Consider the following 16,096-nt stretch of genomic DNA (forward strand, 5'->3'; position numbering starts at 1 on the left):
AAATGACCTTGCACTTTATCCATACAGACATACTTTCTGTTTTTAATATAAAACTTTCAGTATTTGGTTTCGTCCTGATACATAGGTTATTTATTGTCTAGTGTTATTAAAAAGTTTTGTGCGTGTGTGTTTGTGTTTTAATCCAGCATTTTAATATAGACATTCAGAAAAAGAAAACTATAACAGACTTTTTTGAAAAGTTTTGGAAGGAATTTCTTTGTAAGCATGTGAGCATCTGTCAGTGTCTCCTGCTCTCTCTTGTATGAATATCTTTTGTCACTTTTGTAGTGAATGCAGCAGCAAGATTAATTTTTAATGAACCGAAAAGAATACAGGTCACACCTCTGTTTATTAATTTGCCCTGGCTTCCAATATCTGATGCTCTATTCTTTTTCTATTCTATCTGCTTTCTTTTTATTTATTATATTATTTAAAAGCCCTTACTACATGTACTGTGTTTAAGCTAACAGACTTATTATAGCACTTTTTTTGTTTTTGATTGCTTCCATTGTCATCATTTGTAAGTCGCTTTGGATAAAAGTGTCTGCTAAATTACTAAATTTAATGTAAATGTAGGGAGAGACAGCCCGTTCGTCAAAGAAACCAAGACCGCTAAACCTGACAGTTCACCTACAGAGGCAGAAAAAGATGTAAAAATCAAAGATACAACAAAAGAAGGGGCCTTCTAGAGGAGAGGAGCCTAAAGACGTTTCTGTGCCCTCAAAAGAAGTGCATATGTGTCTTCTGAACAGACAGTCTCATATGCTGTTTCAATGAAAGGCAAAGGAAAGGATGATAAAAGCAAAAACGGTGGAGCTTACTAAATGGACAGTGTATCAGGATGATGAACATGCCCACATAACTCCAGTCCATAATGACAGAGTCCCATGGGAATTTGAAGATCCAACCCAAAATATGCTGGAGGGACTTAACAGCACACAGGTAGGCTATGACATATGCAAAAATAATTTACACAATTGCTGTTGAACTCTTTTGCAGTTATGCAAGTTACCTTATTGACATCTACAATGGTTTTTGTTTAATCCGTGACAGCTGCTCTCCTCTGCTTCCTTTACTTCATGTCTCAGGTAATGATGCCAGGAAGCAGCCAAGCTGTGGAGGTGGATGAGGTGGAAGATTTAGCACAGCTGGAGTGAGTCATCGCAGCAGTCGCCTGATGTATACTTCCCTGTGTAGACTATCAAAAGCCACACTATAGTAAAAAGTGAATTATATGAGCAAAACATTAGTTGGCACATCAGCTAGCATGCTGAGTTTGTCTGAATTGTTTTAAAACATGAAAACTTTAACATAAGCATGCCTCTTATTTCAGAGAGGTGTGTGAGATTTCTGTTCTGCTGAACTTGAAGAAGCGGTTTCAGCAAGATTTTTCCAGACAATCCAATGTGTTCAACTGCCTGCTGTTCTTCAGAAAAATCCTCTAGCTCCTGCTTATTCTTTGTTTTTCTGACATTTTCAGTATATCTGAACCCTTTCCAACTGCGACTGTATGATCTTGAGATCCATCTTTTCACATGGAGGACAGTTGGAGAACTCCTATATACATAACTATTATATAAGTTGAAAACATTCCTGCTTTTGGTCCACTGCTTGGAGACGGTGAGCGTGATTTCACCAAGTACAACATGTTCTTGGATCAGCATCCTTGTTGATCCTGGAACAACATTCCAATCAACCAATCAAAATTCAAATATAACTTTTCAGAAAATATCTGTTTTAGGCTTAAAATCAGGGTTAGGTGCTTCTACACTCTTGTTAATCAGCTATCATTTCCCACAGATTTTAGGAAAAAAGAATGGGTAGGGTTAGGTTTAGGGGCAGGGATTGGGTTAGATTAATATTTTTAATAATAATGTTGTTCCAGGATCATCAAAAGATGTTGATCCAGGAACACGTACTTTGCAAAATCACGGCTAGCGCTTGGAGACCATTAGTTTACATGCAGATCAACTTGCAACCATTTGGGCCATTCTGTCATCGATCCTGCAGCTGGGCAACATTTGCTTCAGCTCCTGTGAGGTGTGGATGCCTGTATTACCCCTTTTAAGGACAGCTTTAGCTTTTAGGAACTTTAAAAATGTGTATGCTTTAAGCTGTGTGTGTTTGTACCCCCACAAAAATAGAGTGAATTGTTTGAGGTTGCCCGTATTTTTAGTGAAGCCGAAGCTCAGAGAGTAGGAAACCTGAGGCCTTACAGACGGTCATCACACACTGGTTGACTGTGACCAATTTACCCAAATACACATTTACATGCCCTCAGATTTAAATGAATATTTTGGGTTCAATACAATTTAAAATCAAACAAAAATTGATAATAAGAAATGTTTCTTGAGCATCAATCATGTTGAAAACACTGAAAACTTCTGCAGTGTAGGCTATCTTTAGCATTAGAGGAATAAATTGCATTTCGAAATATATTAAAATAAAAACAGTTATTTTAAATTGTACATTTTTCAACGCTGCTTTTGTAAAATTGTAAATTTTACATTTATGCAACAATATGTTGTCAACCCAGAATATTATTTTAAAGTTACAGAAGTCATTTGTTTTCACAGGAAAGTTTATGACAGGATCTACTGCCCTCTCTCTGTGGAAAGCGCCATTGAATCCTGGTTAGAAATCCAAGACAATAAAACGTCATTGAAATTATTAGATTCTATAATGTATTACAGTATTGTTCAAAATAATAGCAGTACAATGTGACTAACCAGAATAATCAAGGTTTTTCGTATATTTTTTTATTGCTACGTGGCAAACAAGTTACCAGTAGGTTCAGTAGATTCTCAGAAAACAAATGAGACCCAGCATTCATGATATGCACGCTCTTATGGCTGTGCAATTGGGCAATTAGTTGAATTAGTTGAAAGGGATGTGTTCAAAAAAAATAGCAGTGTGGCATTCAATCACTGAGGTCATCAATTTTGTGAAGAAACAGGTGTGAATCAGGTGGCCCCTATTTAAGGATGAAGCCAACACTTGTTGAACATGCATTTGAAAGCTGAGGAAAATGGGTCGTTCAAGACATTGTTCAGAAGAACAGCGTACTTTGATTAAAAAGTTGATTAGAGAGGGGAAAACCTATAAAGAGGTGCAAAAAATGATAGGCTGTTCAGCTAAAATGATCTCCAATGCCTTAAAATGGAGAGCAAAACCAGAGAGACGTGGAAGAAAACGGAAGACAACCATCAAAATGGATAGAAGAATAACCAGAATGGCAAAGGCTCAGCCAATGATCACCTCCAGGATGATCAAAGACAGTCTGGAGTTACCTGTAAGTACTGTGACAGTTAGAAGACGTCTGTGTGAAGCTAATCTATTTTCAAGAATCCCCCGCAAAGTCCCTCTGTTAAAAAAAAGGCATGTGCAGAAGAGGTTACAATTTGCCAAAGAACACATCAATTGGCCTAAAGAGAAATGGAGGAACATTTTGTGGACTGATGAGAGTAAAATTGTTCTTTTTGGGTCCAAGGGCCACAGGCAGTTTGTGAGACGACCCCCAAACTCTGAATTCAAGCCACAGTACACAGTGAAGACCGTGAAGCATGGAGGTGCAAGCATCATGATATGGGCATGTTTCTCCTACTATGGTGTTGGGCCTATTTATTGCATACCAGGGATCATGGATCAGTTTGCATATGTTAAAATACTTGAAGAGGTCATGTTGCCCTATGCTGAAGAGGACATGCCCTTGAAATGGTTGTTTCAACAAGACAATGACCCAAAACACACTAGTAAACGGGCAAAGTCTTGGTTCCAAACCAACAAAATTAATGTTATGGAGTGGCCAGCCCAATCTCCAGACCTTAATCCAATTGAGAACTTGTGGGGTGATTTCAAAAATGCTGTTTCTGAAGCAAAACCAAGAAATGTGAATGAATTGTGGAATGTTGTTAAAGAATCATGGAGTGGAATAACAGCTGAGAGGTGCCACAAGTTGGTTGACTCCATGCCACACAGATGTCAAGCAGTTTTAAAAAACTGTGGTCATACAACTAAATATTAGTTTAGTGATTCACAGGATTGCTAAATCCCAGAAAAAAAAAATGTTTGTACAAAATAGTTTTGAGTTTGTACAGTCAAAGGTAGACACTGCTATTTTTTTGAACACACCCCTTTCAACTAATTGCCCAATTGCACAGCCTTAAGAGCGTGCATATCATGAATGCTGGGTCTTGTTTGTTTTCTGACAATCTACTGAACCTACTGGTAACTTGTTTGCCACGTAGCAATAAAAAATATACTAAAAACCTTGATTATTCTGGTTAGTCACATTGTACTGCTATTATTTTGAACAATACTGTACATACATTTACCTGTAATATAGCTGATGAATACTGACAAATTGCTCCTGATTTAGAGATGCCATTGCCACGATGCTGTGTACTCCGTGCTGTTTGACTGGATTCTTGTCATCTGTAAGTGGTTGATTCCCACAGAGATGCAGCACCAGTGGAATTGTGTCCATTATTACATTATATCCTGTTGTGATTATATCATGTTGTGATTATTCCAATTGTGTCCATTATATCCTGTCCATTATTCCAACCTTAAAGTGACTGTTTTACTGTAAAAATTCTTGTTGATTGTCTTTTTACATTTACAGATGAATAATTTACTGTATGTATATATATATATATATATATATATGCACAAAGTGTCAGTAAATTCCCACTTGTTTAGCCTCTTTAAATATAGCAAGTCTGTCGGAGAGAACTGAACAAATGTGCATTACAGGACCTAAGTGTGAACAGTTTCGAGCAGCTGTGCATAAACTTTCTGATGAGCAGCTGCAACAATTTGTGAACAAAGCCGTAGTGGCCCAAGAGCAGGTCACTGAGTGTCCTCAGCCATCATATTGACAATACATTCCCACATTGTGAAAATATTAATACCTTGAGGAGACACTTTACCATTTGGATTTGACAGGAACAGGTTTTAATTTAATCTTTCAATTTCAATGGGACCAGCAATCATAATTCTTGAGATACCATACCATAAATGTGGCTTCTCAGATTAGTTTTTTTTTTTTGCTCTGGATATAATTAATACTTTAGAGGACTGAAAAAATAAATAAAACTAGTGGCTGGCTGGCAGATCTTGTGGGATCCTGGATCTCATCTGAGCACGGCCGTGTGGGATCCTTCACATCCTGGCCTTCCTCAAGTAACTTCCCATTTCAGCTTTAAACCAGACACAGATTGAAAGTAAACATTCTTTTGAATAATATTATACTAGAGCTCAATTATGGATTTGGAAGTCTTCTTCTACTTTAATGTGATGTTTAAATATAATAAAACTTGTATATCCACCAAAATGACCTAGTGTTGATTCAAATGCAAATTATACTACAATGGATTTATGGGCCTTTAGCTTTTTTGCATTTCTCTTTTCTTTGGCACTTTCCTTCTTTTTTGTCCCAGACTACAGACCACACGTTCTTGCAGAAATGTCACTATCACCATGGCAACAGTCCCCAGTACTCCAAGCCCAAAATTCCTCTGCCAGTGTTCACAATATATCACTATGCAGGCGCTGTCACGTACCAGGCAAGCCTGGTCTGAGCGTACACAAAATATTCTATTCATGAAAGATGATTGTTCGAAGAGCTTTCCATAGAATCTTTTGATTTCCATGGCTAAAATACTTTTTTGGCAAACATTAGGCTAAAATTACTTTATTCCTTGCAAGGTGCCTAACTTTCTAAATATAAATCACGACCACTTTCGCCCAGAAGTATTAGAGCTTTTTGCCTGCTGTCGTTTACAGGTAAATTCATCTCATGTTCATGGAAGCTCACTTCAGACTGTCCTCAGTGATTTGTGACACAATAATGTGTCCACTATTATATATTCATGAGACTGTAAAACCCACCCAGGCAAAACAAAAGAGTTCGCAACAACCCATATCATTTATGCAAGATTTAGGTTTTTATTTTGTATAAATGACTGCTTTGTGTGTTATACACTGGGCATTTAGTATTGCCATTTGGCGTATATAGTAGGCAAATGTAAAAATATGTATAGGGAACTTAATTCCGTTTTTCTTTTTCTTTTTTACTACATTCATACGATGCTTTAAGCCAAACTATGTTAAGGTAATTTCAGCTGACACTATATGTAATTTACATCTAGTCTCTCTGTTTGTGAACAATAATGTTTAGAGTAATGAAGCAAAAATGTATTGGTGGACCTCACTTTGGTGTTCTTCCAAGTGTATTTGATGTAGAATACATAACCACACAGCTTAGGAATGGAGGGATACTTTCGCTCTGTTAATGGAGAGGTAACACACTACATCAGAAACATTCAAATACATTATTAGAGTTATGAAAATCATACATTGTTTCATAAGTGTGTGTTTGTGTGTGTGTGAGTGTCTTTGCATGTGTGTTTATAATTATATTTATTCCATGTTTATATTTTTGGTATTAATTCTTATTCATATTTTATAACTGTTATTATTTATGCACATACACACTAAAAATCATTCCATTGGTCAAAATGTGTGTGGAGAAATGTATATATATATACACACACACACACACACGTTATAAAATCATAAAAACTATATTGGTCAAATTGTTTGTGAACCCTGAGTATAGGTACATCGTAAAATCTCCACCATCTTTATAAATTAATTTTAACCACATTTTTCTAGCTTTTTTTTTTTCTAATTTCAGACATGGTGTATTATTGGCCCAGAGACCTGCACACCAGTCTTGTAAAGAGCAAGTAGTGACTCTACTGGAGACTATAGGGGCAGAGTACTGTACTAAAATACAATAACATAACTCTTTACCACAGCCTGGGTTATTTTGACACATTAATTTACTACATTAACAGTAAATATCCCACCCTCTAATGATTTCCTTTAATGTGAACACACACAGGTGTTTATGAAGGAGAGTCTGTATCAGCGAGTAGAGGAAAAATGGAGTAGCACCCAAACATGGGCAGCAGTCACCATCCAGAGGAACAGTCACAGCTTCATCTGCCGAAAAAAACTTCTGTTTCTTTCAGTCCCACATCAGGGGCCACCAGACTCGGTATGTGCAGCGATTTCATATTTGATAAACCTTGAGAGCATGATAAAAACAGAAGCGAATCAAATTCTGAACGTGAAGCAGTGGCGCGCTCTTTCTGTTACAGAAAGTACTACAAGAAATTTCAGTTCAGGGCAGCTATGATGATCACCAGAGAGACACCATCAAGAGACATGATTGGACGGTGAGAGCTTTATCTATTCCTTTATCTCTAGCTCTTTCAATCCTTTTCCCAGTGTGCTTGTGGCTTCTTCTTGGCTTAATTTGCATAAATACAGTACAGACCAAAAGTTTGCACACACCTTCTCATTCAAAGAGTTTTCTTTATTTTCATGACTATGAAAATTGTAGATTCACACTGAAGGCATCAAAACTATAAGTTAACACATGTGGAATTATATTTGGAATTATATACATAACAAAAAAGTGTGAACAACTTAAAATATGTCATATTCTAGGTTCTTCAGAGTAGCCACCTTTTGCTTTGATTACTGCTTTGCTCACTCTTGGCATTCTCTTGATGAGCTTCAAGAGGTAGTCACCTGAAATGGTCTTCCAACAGTCTTGAAGGAGTTCCCCGAGAGATGCTTAGCACTTGTTGGATCTTTTGCCTTCTGTCTGCGGTCCAGCTCACCCCTAAACCATCTGGATTGGGTTCAGGTCCGGTGACTGTGGAGGTCAGGTCATCTGGCGCAGCACCCCATCACTCTCCTTCTTGCTCAAATAGCCCTTGATGCCTTCAGTGTGACTCTACAATCTTCATAGTCATGAAAATAAAGAAAACTCTTTGAATGAGAAGGTGTGTCCAAACTTTTGATCTGTACTGTATATATAAATTAACACACTCCACTATATCAACTGTTTACCTATATGGTCTATTGCTAGGTAACTACGGCCACATTATTAATATGTGGAAGCTGATAGGAAGCAATCAATTCCAGCCTCACTCCTCTTATTCTAAATAATGGATTGTTATAGTAATCATTATATTAATTCATGCCAACCAGTTTTATATTTTATCTAATGCAATGACAGTCAAACACATTTTCAAGTTAGTCATGTTTCACGAGTCTTATAATGTATTTTACTCTTTGGAAGGACTTTGGACCGTTTGTGTGCTGAGTGTATTTATGAGATTGTGAAATTCAATCTATTGCTCTTAAAATGGCACCCATAGTTTCCTAGTACGATGAGTAATATTGTAATACTTTTTATTCAAATTAAATAAAAAGCATGGTGGTTTTCATTCTTTCTTGCTTTTTTTAAATTTTTTATCAATAAAAAAAACAATACACAATTGCAAAACAACAAATAAAAAATGAATTTGAATACAGTTATGTTTATTCTCTGATTCATGTGGCGTGTTTGGGCTCTCTAGTGCGTCACGGGCTGTTTAAGAGTGTGTACACACATAAGAATGCCTGCCTGCCTGCCCTTTCATCTTTGATCCTAGATTCTCTCTTTATTCCTCACTTACTCCCTCATTCCTGCAAAGACCCACCTAAACTCCACTTCTCTTGTGTTTGGAGCACTTTACACGAGGACGGCTACGTTTGTTTTAATATCATCTTAGGTAGGTAGTGTTTAATATTTATCCATATTACACATGCTAATAGCAAACAGACAGATTAATGATACAGAGAGAATTTAGGGCGGAAAATAAGAAAGAGATCTTATTACATATCAGTTATGTAAGACTTAAAGATTTGTATAATGTGATGTGTTGGAAAAAGCTTTTAAATTTTTTTTTTTTTTTTTTTTTTTGTGGATTTACACTACCAGTCAAAAATGTTATATTTTCTTATACTTATGCATCCTTTATTACTACTCTTTTCAATATCGTGGAATAATATTAAAGTTTTTTTAAAGTATTAAATAACAAAAATGGAAAAATGGAAATCATGTTCAAATGCTTTTGAGATTCCTCAAAATCTAGATGGCAACTCTCCACAGCCTTCATGAGGTGCATCATGGGATGATTTTAAATGGTTCCCTGGTATGCCCTAGTAAAAAAGTAATATATCTAAAATACATTTATTTCATACTTAGTATAGTTCAAATATGTAAACAAATCTTAAAAGTATGCCATCATCTTTCAGTGCTATTATTGAATGTTTGATCGGTTTCCATCTATACAATAACTATGAAATTTGAGCTGTTCTTGCATTAAAGCTTGTTCATGGCACTCTGTCCTGAGATTTGTCTGTCAGATCTATTAAAAAGAATATGCATAAAACGTCAGTTTATATTTATGAACAAAAATATGTTAATCAGAAACTTAATCAATCCAAACCTTTGACTGGTAGTGAGTTCTTTTTAAATGATCCTCTATGTTATGTAACCTGCTGCTTTCAGTTCTGTTTCCTTGTTACCCCTCATTGTTTTATACAGTTTGGACTATGTCCTCCTCAGCTGTGATGCACTCGACTGTCAAATCACTTTTGTTATGCATTTGTGGTAAGACTGGTTTGTGACGTGATCCTCATTCAGTGGGTTTAGCAGCTTCGTGTAAATTTTGTATGATAGCATTTTTGCTTGTCCAATAAAAGTTAACTTGTTTAATATAAAAACAGTTCACTGGAACAGACAAGAAAGCAACACTCCAGGACACTCTCAGATTTGTTTCTACAGTATGTAAAAATCAATGGGTTTATTTTCTGCACACTGTTTTCTGGCAACAGTGATACACAAAACAGAAAAGGCTAATCAAACACAATGATAATACTAAATGATAAGATAAAAAATGGGTTTGGTGTCTCATATTTCATGTAATTCTTTTGTGTGGGGAGGAGCGAGTTAAGGGAGGGTCTTCCTAGGATATAAAAGAAGGCCAGCTGCTAAGAATAGTCCTGTTTACCTTTGCATACTATGTTGTGGACAGGTAATAGAATAAATGAGTGGAATAGCTTTACAAAATAAACGTCAAGAAGGAATGAAGCACTGTAATATGCAAATGTCCAGAGAGTGGCTTAATATTAATCTTGTTTAATGTTAGATTGTGTTTTTGATTGTGTTTTGATTTGATCAGGAACATATTAATAGATCAAGAGTGAAGGGAGCAGCAAAACCGACATCTTCCTCTTCAGAGATGGTGAGACGTCATCTTTTTTATCAATTTTTTTTTTCTTTTCTTTTGTTTTGTGACTTGTGTGCTCAAGGTCTCTGAGCATCTGACTTTTATGGACTTGGACATAATTTAACTGGTCACTTCAGAGTGAAAAAAGTTAATTTTGAACAACACTAAAGAATGAAATACTATATTTTACCTGAAGGATGTGGGAATGTTGGAGATCCCGGCAGACCTGTCGGCCAGATTACGCAGTGCAGCAGGTGAGACCCTTGATGCTTCAGAACCAGTTAAAAGTACTGAGATTGAAGACTGAAGTACTGTGTCATTTTACTCAATTAAAAATCTAAGTAATAGATCAAACACACTTGAGTAAAAGTACTATAAAAGGGGTTTCCTTCTTTATTTGTAAAAGTGCCTTAAAGTGAAATGTGAATTTTTTTTGTCATCAAAGTAACTTTGATTAACAATTTCTTAAAGCAACCTGTTCACAATTTTTTCAATGGTTTGACCATGTGAAACTGTTCAGCAGAATTCAAGATCCTTAAAGGTGTTTCCTTACTTTTTTTTATTTACCAGCAGCTGAAATTTGACAAAACTCTATGTTTAAAAATAAAAAGTCTTTAATACTCACCGAAGCTGCTTTTATTTAATCAAAAATACAGTGAAAAGAGGAATATTGTGAAATGTTATTACAGTTTAAAATAACTCTGGATTCTTTGATGGATATAAGCATCTTTTGTAACTGTCGATTTTGATTACTTTAATGCATCTTTGCTGAATAAAAGTATTCAGTTTAAGAATGATTGACATTGTGCACGCTCAAATTAAGTCTTTTAAGTAATTATATTGCTTTGGGGGAAAACCGTGCCCATATTTGTATTCACATTTACATTGTTGACTCTCAGGACGTCCTCAAGGATCAGGAGTAACAGAAGTAGCTCTGCCACAGATCAAAGCAGAACACAACCTCGCATTGCCCCAAGACATTGACAGACACCCTTTCTCCCAATATGCCAACACAGTCCTAAAGGTAGAACTTAAAAAACGTTCAACCTAGTTTTGTGCTCTTCCGCTTCATGAGCAATTTCCATACCTGTGAATCAATAGCTTCCATTTTTTAATGCAGTTATCTGTTTTCCTTTCCATTAGGACGGATGGTGCCAGCCGCAAAGTTATCCGCTTCAGAAGCCTCTGACGCCTCTGGATCCTGATGATGCCCGTACAGCTCTAGAAATCTATAAACTGGTAACTACAGAACCTCAGAAATTCGAAATAAAGCTTTACTGAAATGTTGGGTATGAAATCTTGGATTTTGAATGAATCCTTCCCCATCTATGTTCTCCTTTAGATCCTGCGTTTCACAGGTGACTCTGATCTGACAGGATGGCAAGAGCAGATGTTAGGGAACTATATTGTGGAGAAGAGCCAATTACGGCCCAGCATCAGAGATGAGATTCTAGCACAACTGGTGTACCACACTTGGGACGGGGATAATGAAGAGAGTGACCTGCGGGGCTGGTTGCTCCTGGCCTGCTGTCTGAGTGCCTTCACACCCTCTCCCGCCTTGGAGAAACCCCTGCTCAAGTAGGTCTTTATCACAAACTCAAAAGAGGGGGCTTTAGAACAGGAAGAGAGGAGATTGATATAACATTGCCATTGGTTGTTTATTCAGTTTTACATTTCCTAAGTAAACTATACAGATTATCAAATTGCATATTGATCAATAGATAAATAAGGCCAGACAGGAGTCTGTACGGCTATTGGTTATCTTTAGAAAAATAAAATTTATATTTATTATGATCGTCAGGTATGTGTCTGACCGAGGTCCAGGGGAGTATCGCTCTCTGTGCCAGCACAAGCTCCTCACATCCCTCCAGCTCCCCTCCCCGGCCTGCAGACGGCACCCTCCGAGTCAACTCGAGTGGACAGCCAATCAGAGGAAAGGAAAGATGGTGGTGGAGGTTAACACTTTCAATGGTGAGGGCTGTAGCTTTCTTAGAAAACTGGGCTGATTCTCAGCAAAGAATATTGGATTCCCAGTTTCACTGTTCATTCCAAGAGAATTGATTCTTATTAATATGTTGGAGTTTGAATGTTTTAATTAAAGTACAGTATTTATTTGATGTTGACTGTTTTTATTTTTCAGAGGAAAGGTTAACTGTGGAGGCGGAGTCTTGGACCACAGGAGAACAATTGGCCTCTTGGCTTCTTAGCTACAGGTAGCTAATAGATAAATATGTCTGTTTTTGTGGAAGAATCTTGCCAAAAAAAAAACAAAAAAAAAAAACAAATCTTGTTCATGAAAACTGGACAAGCTTTTTTTTTTTTTTAATTCCATAATGCAACAAAATGATATTATATGTGTATGTGTTTATTTATTTAAAATAGCATTAATAAAATCTTCATTCTAGCTTTCTAGGTTATTTTGTGACATATTTGACATCCAGAATAATTGTAGTATGCTATTTAAATTGAATTATTATATTTGAAATCATTGTGTTTATATATTGTATATATATTCTCCATGTAAAAGTGCATTTGAACAGAAAATCAAGATGCTGAAAGGCATTCCCTGACTTTTTTAAATGAATCAGTCGCTGAGTCTGTTGACTTTTGAATATACACTGCTGTTTAAAAGTTTGGGGTTAATAAGATGTTTAATAATAAGTTAATTCAATTATAATATATTTAATAAATGCTACACTTAATTATATACTAAATAATTAGTTGGCAAATTGTAATTTAAATCAGCTGAACTATTATACATTTAAATTAAGTGTAATATTAAATAGTAATTGATTTTATTTTAAAAATTGCAATACAATATGCAGCGTATACAACAGAATTATTTAATATGTAATTCATTTAGTTGTTTAGTTCTAGTTATTTTTGTGAGATTCACCAATACTTCTTAATGTCATATTGTTTCTCTCTCAGGGGTCTGAAAGAAGCTACACGGGGCTGGTCTGTGTCTCTGCTGGCTGGGGAGGGCTGGAGCGACCTGGCTGGCTGTGATTTTGTAATGGATCTCTTGGCTGGAGTGGAGGCTGATGTGCCTCTGGGTCACCCATCCGCTCAAACCGATTACTTCTTTAGCAACACAGGCGACAGGTACGGCTCTATAGAGCTCAGTGCTGACAGTTAATTCAAAAAGAAAACGGTGAAATTACTGCTTTTTAATCCATTATGTCTTTTTTCAGTATGGCAACCACCGACCTGGATGACTTCATACCACCTGCTCCCTCCATGCAAGCCCCTGGTTTCCCCTCCTTTGAAGCGTCCCCATGGGACACCTATGAACCCTCTTCCACATCCCAGGGTGAGTGTCCAATCATAGGAAACAGACAGGAAATTCTGAGTCATGATCTGTTGCATAGATTTGCAGAGGCACGATAAAAGAAATCACAGTAAATGAAAGCTAAAGTATGAGGGCTGGGAAGCGGCTCTCCCTATAGAGTAAATAAAATGACTGTTTCACTCTGACTTCATAAAAGACACTCCTGAAACTATCTTTCTTTCAGGATCTCGAGGTCGACAGATGGATGCTTATGTTGATGACCTCTTTGATTCTGTGTTTGATCAGGGTCCTCCGGTCAGTATCATCCAGTTCAAATATATAAACATTATTGTACAGTTTATAGTCAAACTGGCAGCTACTTTAAATTCACCATTAATAATAGTCATTATTTTACAGCAACATATCTGTTTAGAGCAAATAAAAATCTGTGGATTTTTAGTAAATTATAAGTGTGCTTATGTTGCCTTTCTTAATAAATTGACATTTATATATGTATATATTGTTTTACATTTATAGAAATGGAACAGGAGTCATGACTCAAACTCATGTCACATGCAAGAGCAACACAGCTCAACATGTCAGAGCCCATGTGCTTATCACTAGGCTACACGGATATGCTGTTAACATTTATTAAGCCAGCAAAGATTACATAGCTTTGGCACTTATTAACTCTGAGATCTACTTGCATTGCCTTTTATCTCTGAGGGCTGGCCTGAGGTCGTACTATCTGCATTTTTATTCGGTTTTTTATTGATAGGACTTTGAACGGATGGCCATGCTGAATCGCAGAATGAGGGGAGGCGGAGGTATGATGCCCGGCATGTACACCGGAGCAGGTACAGTTTGTGTCTGTTTAATTAGTGTGTAGTGATCGATCGATCGTGCTCCAGATATTTAGAGAGCAGTGAAGCCAATGTAATGCTGATAAAAATGATCCAATTTCATGGTAACAAATAAGATTGCTGAATTTAAACACTTTATTTACAGAATATTTATTGTATTTATATTTAGAAGACTTGTTTATCAAAAGCCATTTACAAATGAGGAACATCACAAGCTATTTTTAATAGAACCAACAATGATCAGAGTATACAATGACTATCAATAAATGTATGAATAAATATATATAATATAATTTAGTTTGCATTTTTAGTTAATGTAATTATTTGTAATTTAACATCCAGTTGTTTTAACATAAATTATTGTTTTATTTATTTAAATATTTAAAATAATACCTGACATTTATTTTGGACCTGACATTGGAATTTATTTTGCGATCTCCCCATATAATTTAGGAATGCCAATGAATCCCGCCATGGCTGGCTATGGTGCCACACCAATGATGCCGAACATGATGCCTACTATGCCCATGATGCAACCATGCAACGTAAGCATCCTGCTGATGTTGTTGCTTCTCCTGCTAACATAAACTGTTAAATTCTGACCCTCTTCCTACTGCTTGTTTTGGACGTAGCTATGATGATGCCAACTGCCATGCCACAAGCCATGCCACAAGCCATGCATGCTGCACCTCCGGCCATCAACTCACAGCAGCTGCTGGGTTTCTCAGCAGCAGGACTTTATCAATCAACAGGCTCTGCTTCTGGTATAACATTGTTATGTCTTAAATTTGTAACATGAGTCCATTCAACATAAAGTAGGAGAGATAAATCTATTTTCCCGTATAGGCTCAGCAGATGGACAATGCAGGCGATGACACTGTCCCAGAAGCAGCAGCAGGAAGAGATGCGGAAACGCGAGAGAGAGTCAAAGAGACAGTCACCACGTCAGCGGCGGCGCTCTCCTCCACGTGCACGTTCACCTTCACGCTCACCCTCACCCAAACCCCGAAGCCGGCCCCAGGAGAAAAAAAACGTTCCTCAGGCCCCCAAAAAAGCCCCAGAGACCCTCCCAAAGCCCCGCAACCCAGAGGTACAGGAAATGATCAGTGCCTGTGTTTTCTTCAACCGTATGTTTTTCACTTGCAATGACTTAATTTGTTCTGTAAGGCACAGCCCGAGGCAGAGGTGGATCTCAGGCCCCAGAAGATCAAGGGTCCTTTCAGGATAAGAGGAATTTTTTTCAAAAGATCGGTGAGTACACGCTGTCTAATCAGAATCCTTAAACTGGCTAAAATAAGACTGCATGAAAGATCAGATTTTCACTATCTTTATGCATCTCAGGAACATCAGAAGTACGCCCGAAGTCAGCGCCAAAGGTTGCTAAACCACTGATATACGCCTCTCCGCCGGAGGTGACCCAACCCAAATCACCTCCACCAGTAAAGACTGAAGGTCAGATGTTTTTCACAAGACCGTTTTTCATTGTGGTCTTTATTTAAATTAATACAAATGTTTCCATAGTCTTCTAAGATTATAATGTGTCTAAAACTGTATAAACCCTTCTTCACACAGTGAAACCACTCCCAGAACCTCCTAACATCCGAACACCTGAACCAGAATCTCCAGAGCCCACATCTCCTAAACCAGAACCTACTAGTAACATTAGAGAGATCATCAAGCGGTACCAGAGCCGGCCCTCTCCAGAGCCTAAAGCCTTCCAGCCTGTCAGGTGGGCCAAGAATCGACATGAATTGTTGTAAAGCAATAGCTTGCTCCACCTAGAGACCACTTTTCATGATCCATTGAATCCCCAATGGATCAAA

At 37.2% G+C, this 16,096-nt stretch overlaps 2 protein-coding genes and 1 pseudogene across 2 annotated transcripts; all 3 read left to right on the top strand.

Moving 5' to 3' along the window:
* Positions 1–8,492: 8,492 nt before the first annotated feature.
* LOC113112163 (unconventional myosin-XVB-like) lies at positions 8,493–14,860 on the top strand. Its single transcript, XM_026277613.1, has 14 exons — positions 8,493–8,636; positions 9,455–9,944; positions 10,092–10,154; positions 10,336–10,393; positions 11,039–11,163; positions 11,283–11,378; positions 11,482–11,717; positions 11,941–12,110; positions 12,280–12,352; positions 13,071–13,244; positions 13,334–13,452; positions 13,655–13,725; positions 14,189–14,267; positions 14,727–14,860. The coding sequence occupies exons 3-14, from the start codon at positions 10,152–10,154 to the stop codon at positions 14,858–14,860; spliced, it is 1,338 nt and encodes a 445-aa protein (XP_026133398.1). The 5' UTR covers positions 8,493–8,636; positions 9,455–9,944; positions 10,092–10,151.
* A 277-nt stretch (positions 14,861–15,137) lies between these two features.
* On the top strand, positions 15,138–15,997 carry LOC113111625 (putative uncharacterized protein DDB_G0294196). Its single transcript, XM_026276565.1, has 4 exons — positions 15,138–15,363; positions 15,441–15,524; positions 15,615–15,725; positions 15,846–15,997. Exons 1-3 carry the CDS (start codon positions 15,145–15,147, stop codon positions 15,663–15,665), a joined length of 354 nt encoding a protein of 117 aa, XP_026132350.1. The 5' UTR covers positions 15,138–15,144; the 3' UTR covers positions 15,666–15,725; positions 15,846–15,997.
* LOC113112164 (BTB/POZ domain-containing protein 17-like) overlaps positions 15,810–16,096 on the top strand; it is a 4,975-nt pseudogene continuing 4,688 nt past the window's right edge.

The sequence above is a fragment of the Carassius auratus genome, chromosome 12 (assembly GCF_003368295.1).
Source record: "Carassius auratus strain Wakin chromosome 12, ASM336829v1, whole genome shotgun sequence".
Classification (NCBI taxonomy): Eukaryota; Metazoa; Chordata; class Actinopteri; order Cypriniformes; family Cyprinidae; genus Carassius; species Carassius auratus.

Excerpts from the sequence above, each read along its gene's own strand:
- LOC113112163 (XM_026277613.1), top strand. Across the intron at positions 11,164-11,282 it reads ATGCCAACACAGTCCTAAAG|GACGGATGGTGCCAGCCGCA; the intron begins GTAGAACTTAAA and ends CCTTTCCATTAG. Across the intron at positions 13,245-13,333 it reads TTTAGCAACACAGGCGACAG|TATGGCAACCACCGACCTGG; the intron begins GTACGGCTCTAT and ends GTCTTTTTTCAG.
- LOC113111625 (XM_026276565.1), top strand. The coding sequence starts at position 15,145 with ATGACACTGTCCCAGAAGCAGCAGCAGGAAGAGATGCGGAAACGCGAG. Across the intron at positions 15,364-15,440 it reads CAAAGCCCCGCAACCCAGAG|GCACAGCCCGAGGCAGAGGT; the intron begins GTACAGGAAATG and ends TTGTTCTGTAAG. Across the intron at positions 15,525-15,614 it reads GAATTTTTTTCAAAAGATCG|GAACATCAGAAGTACGCCCG; the intron begins GTGAGTACACGC and ends TATGCATCTCAG.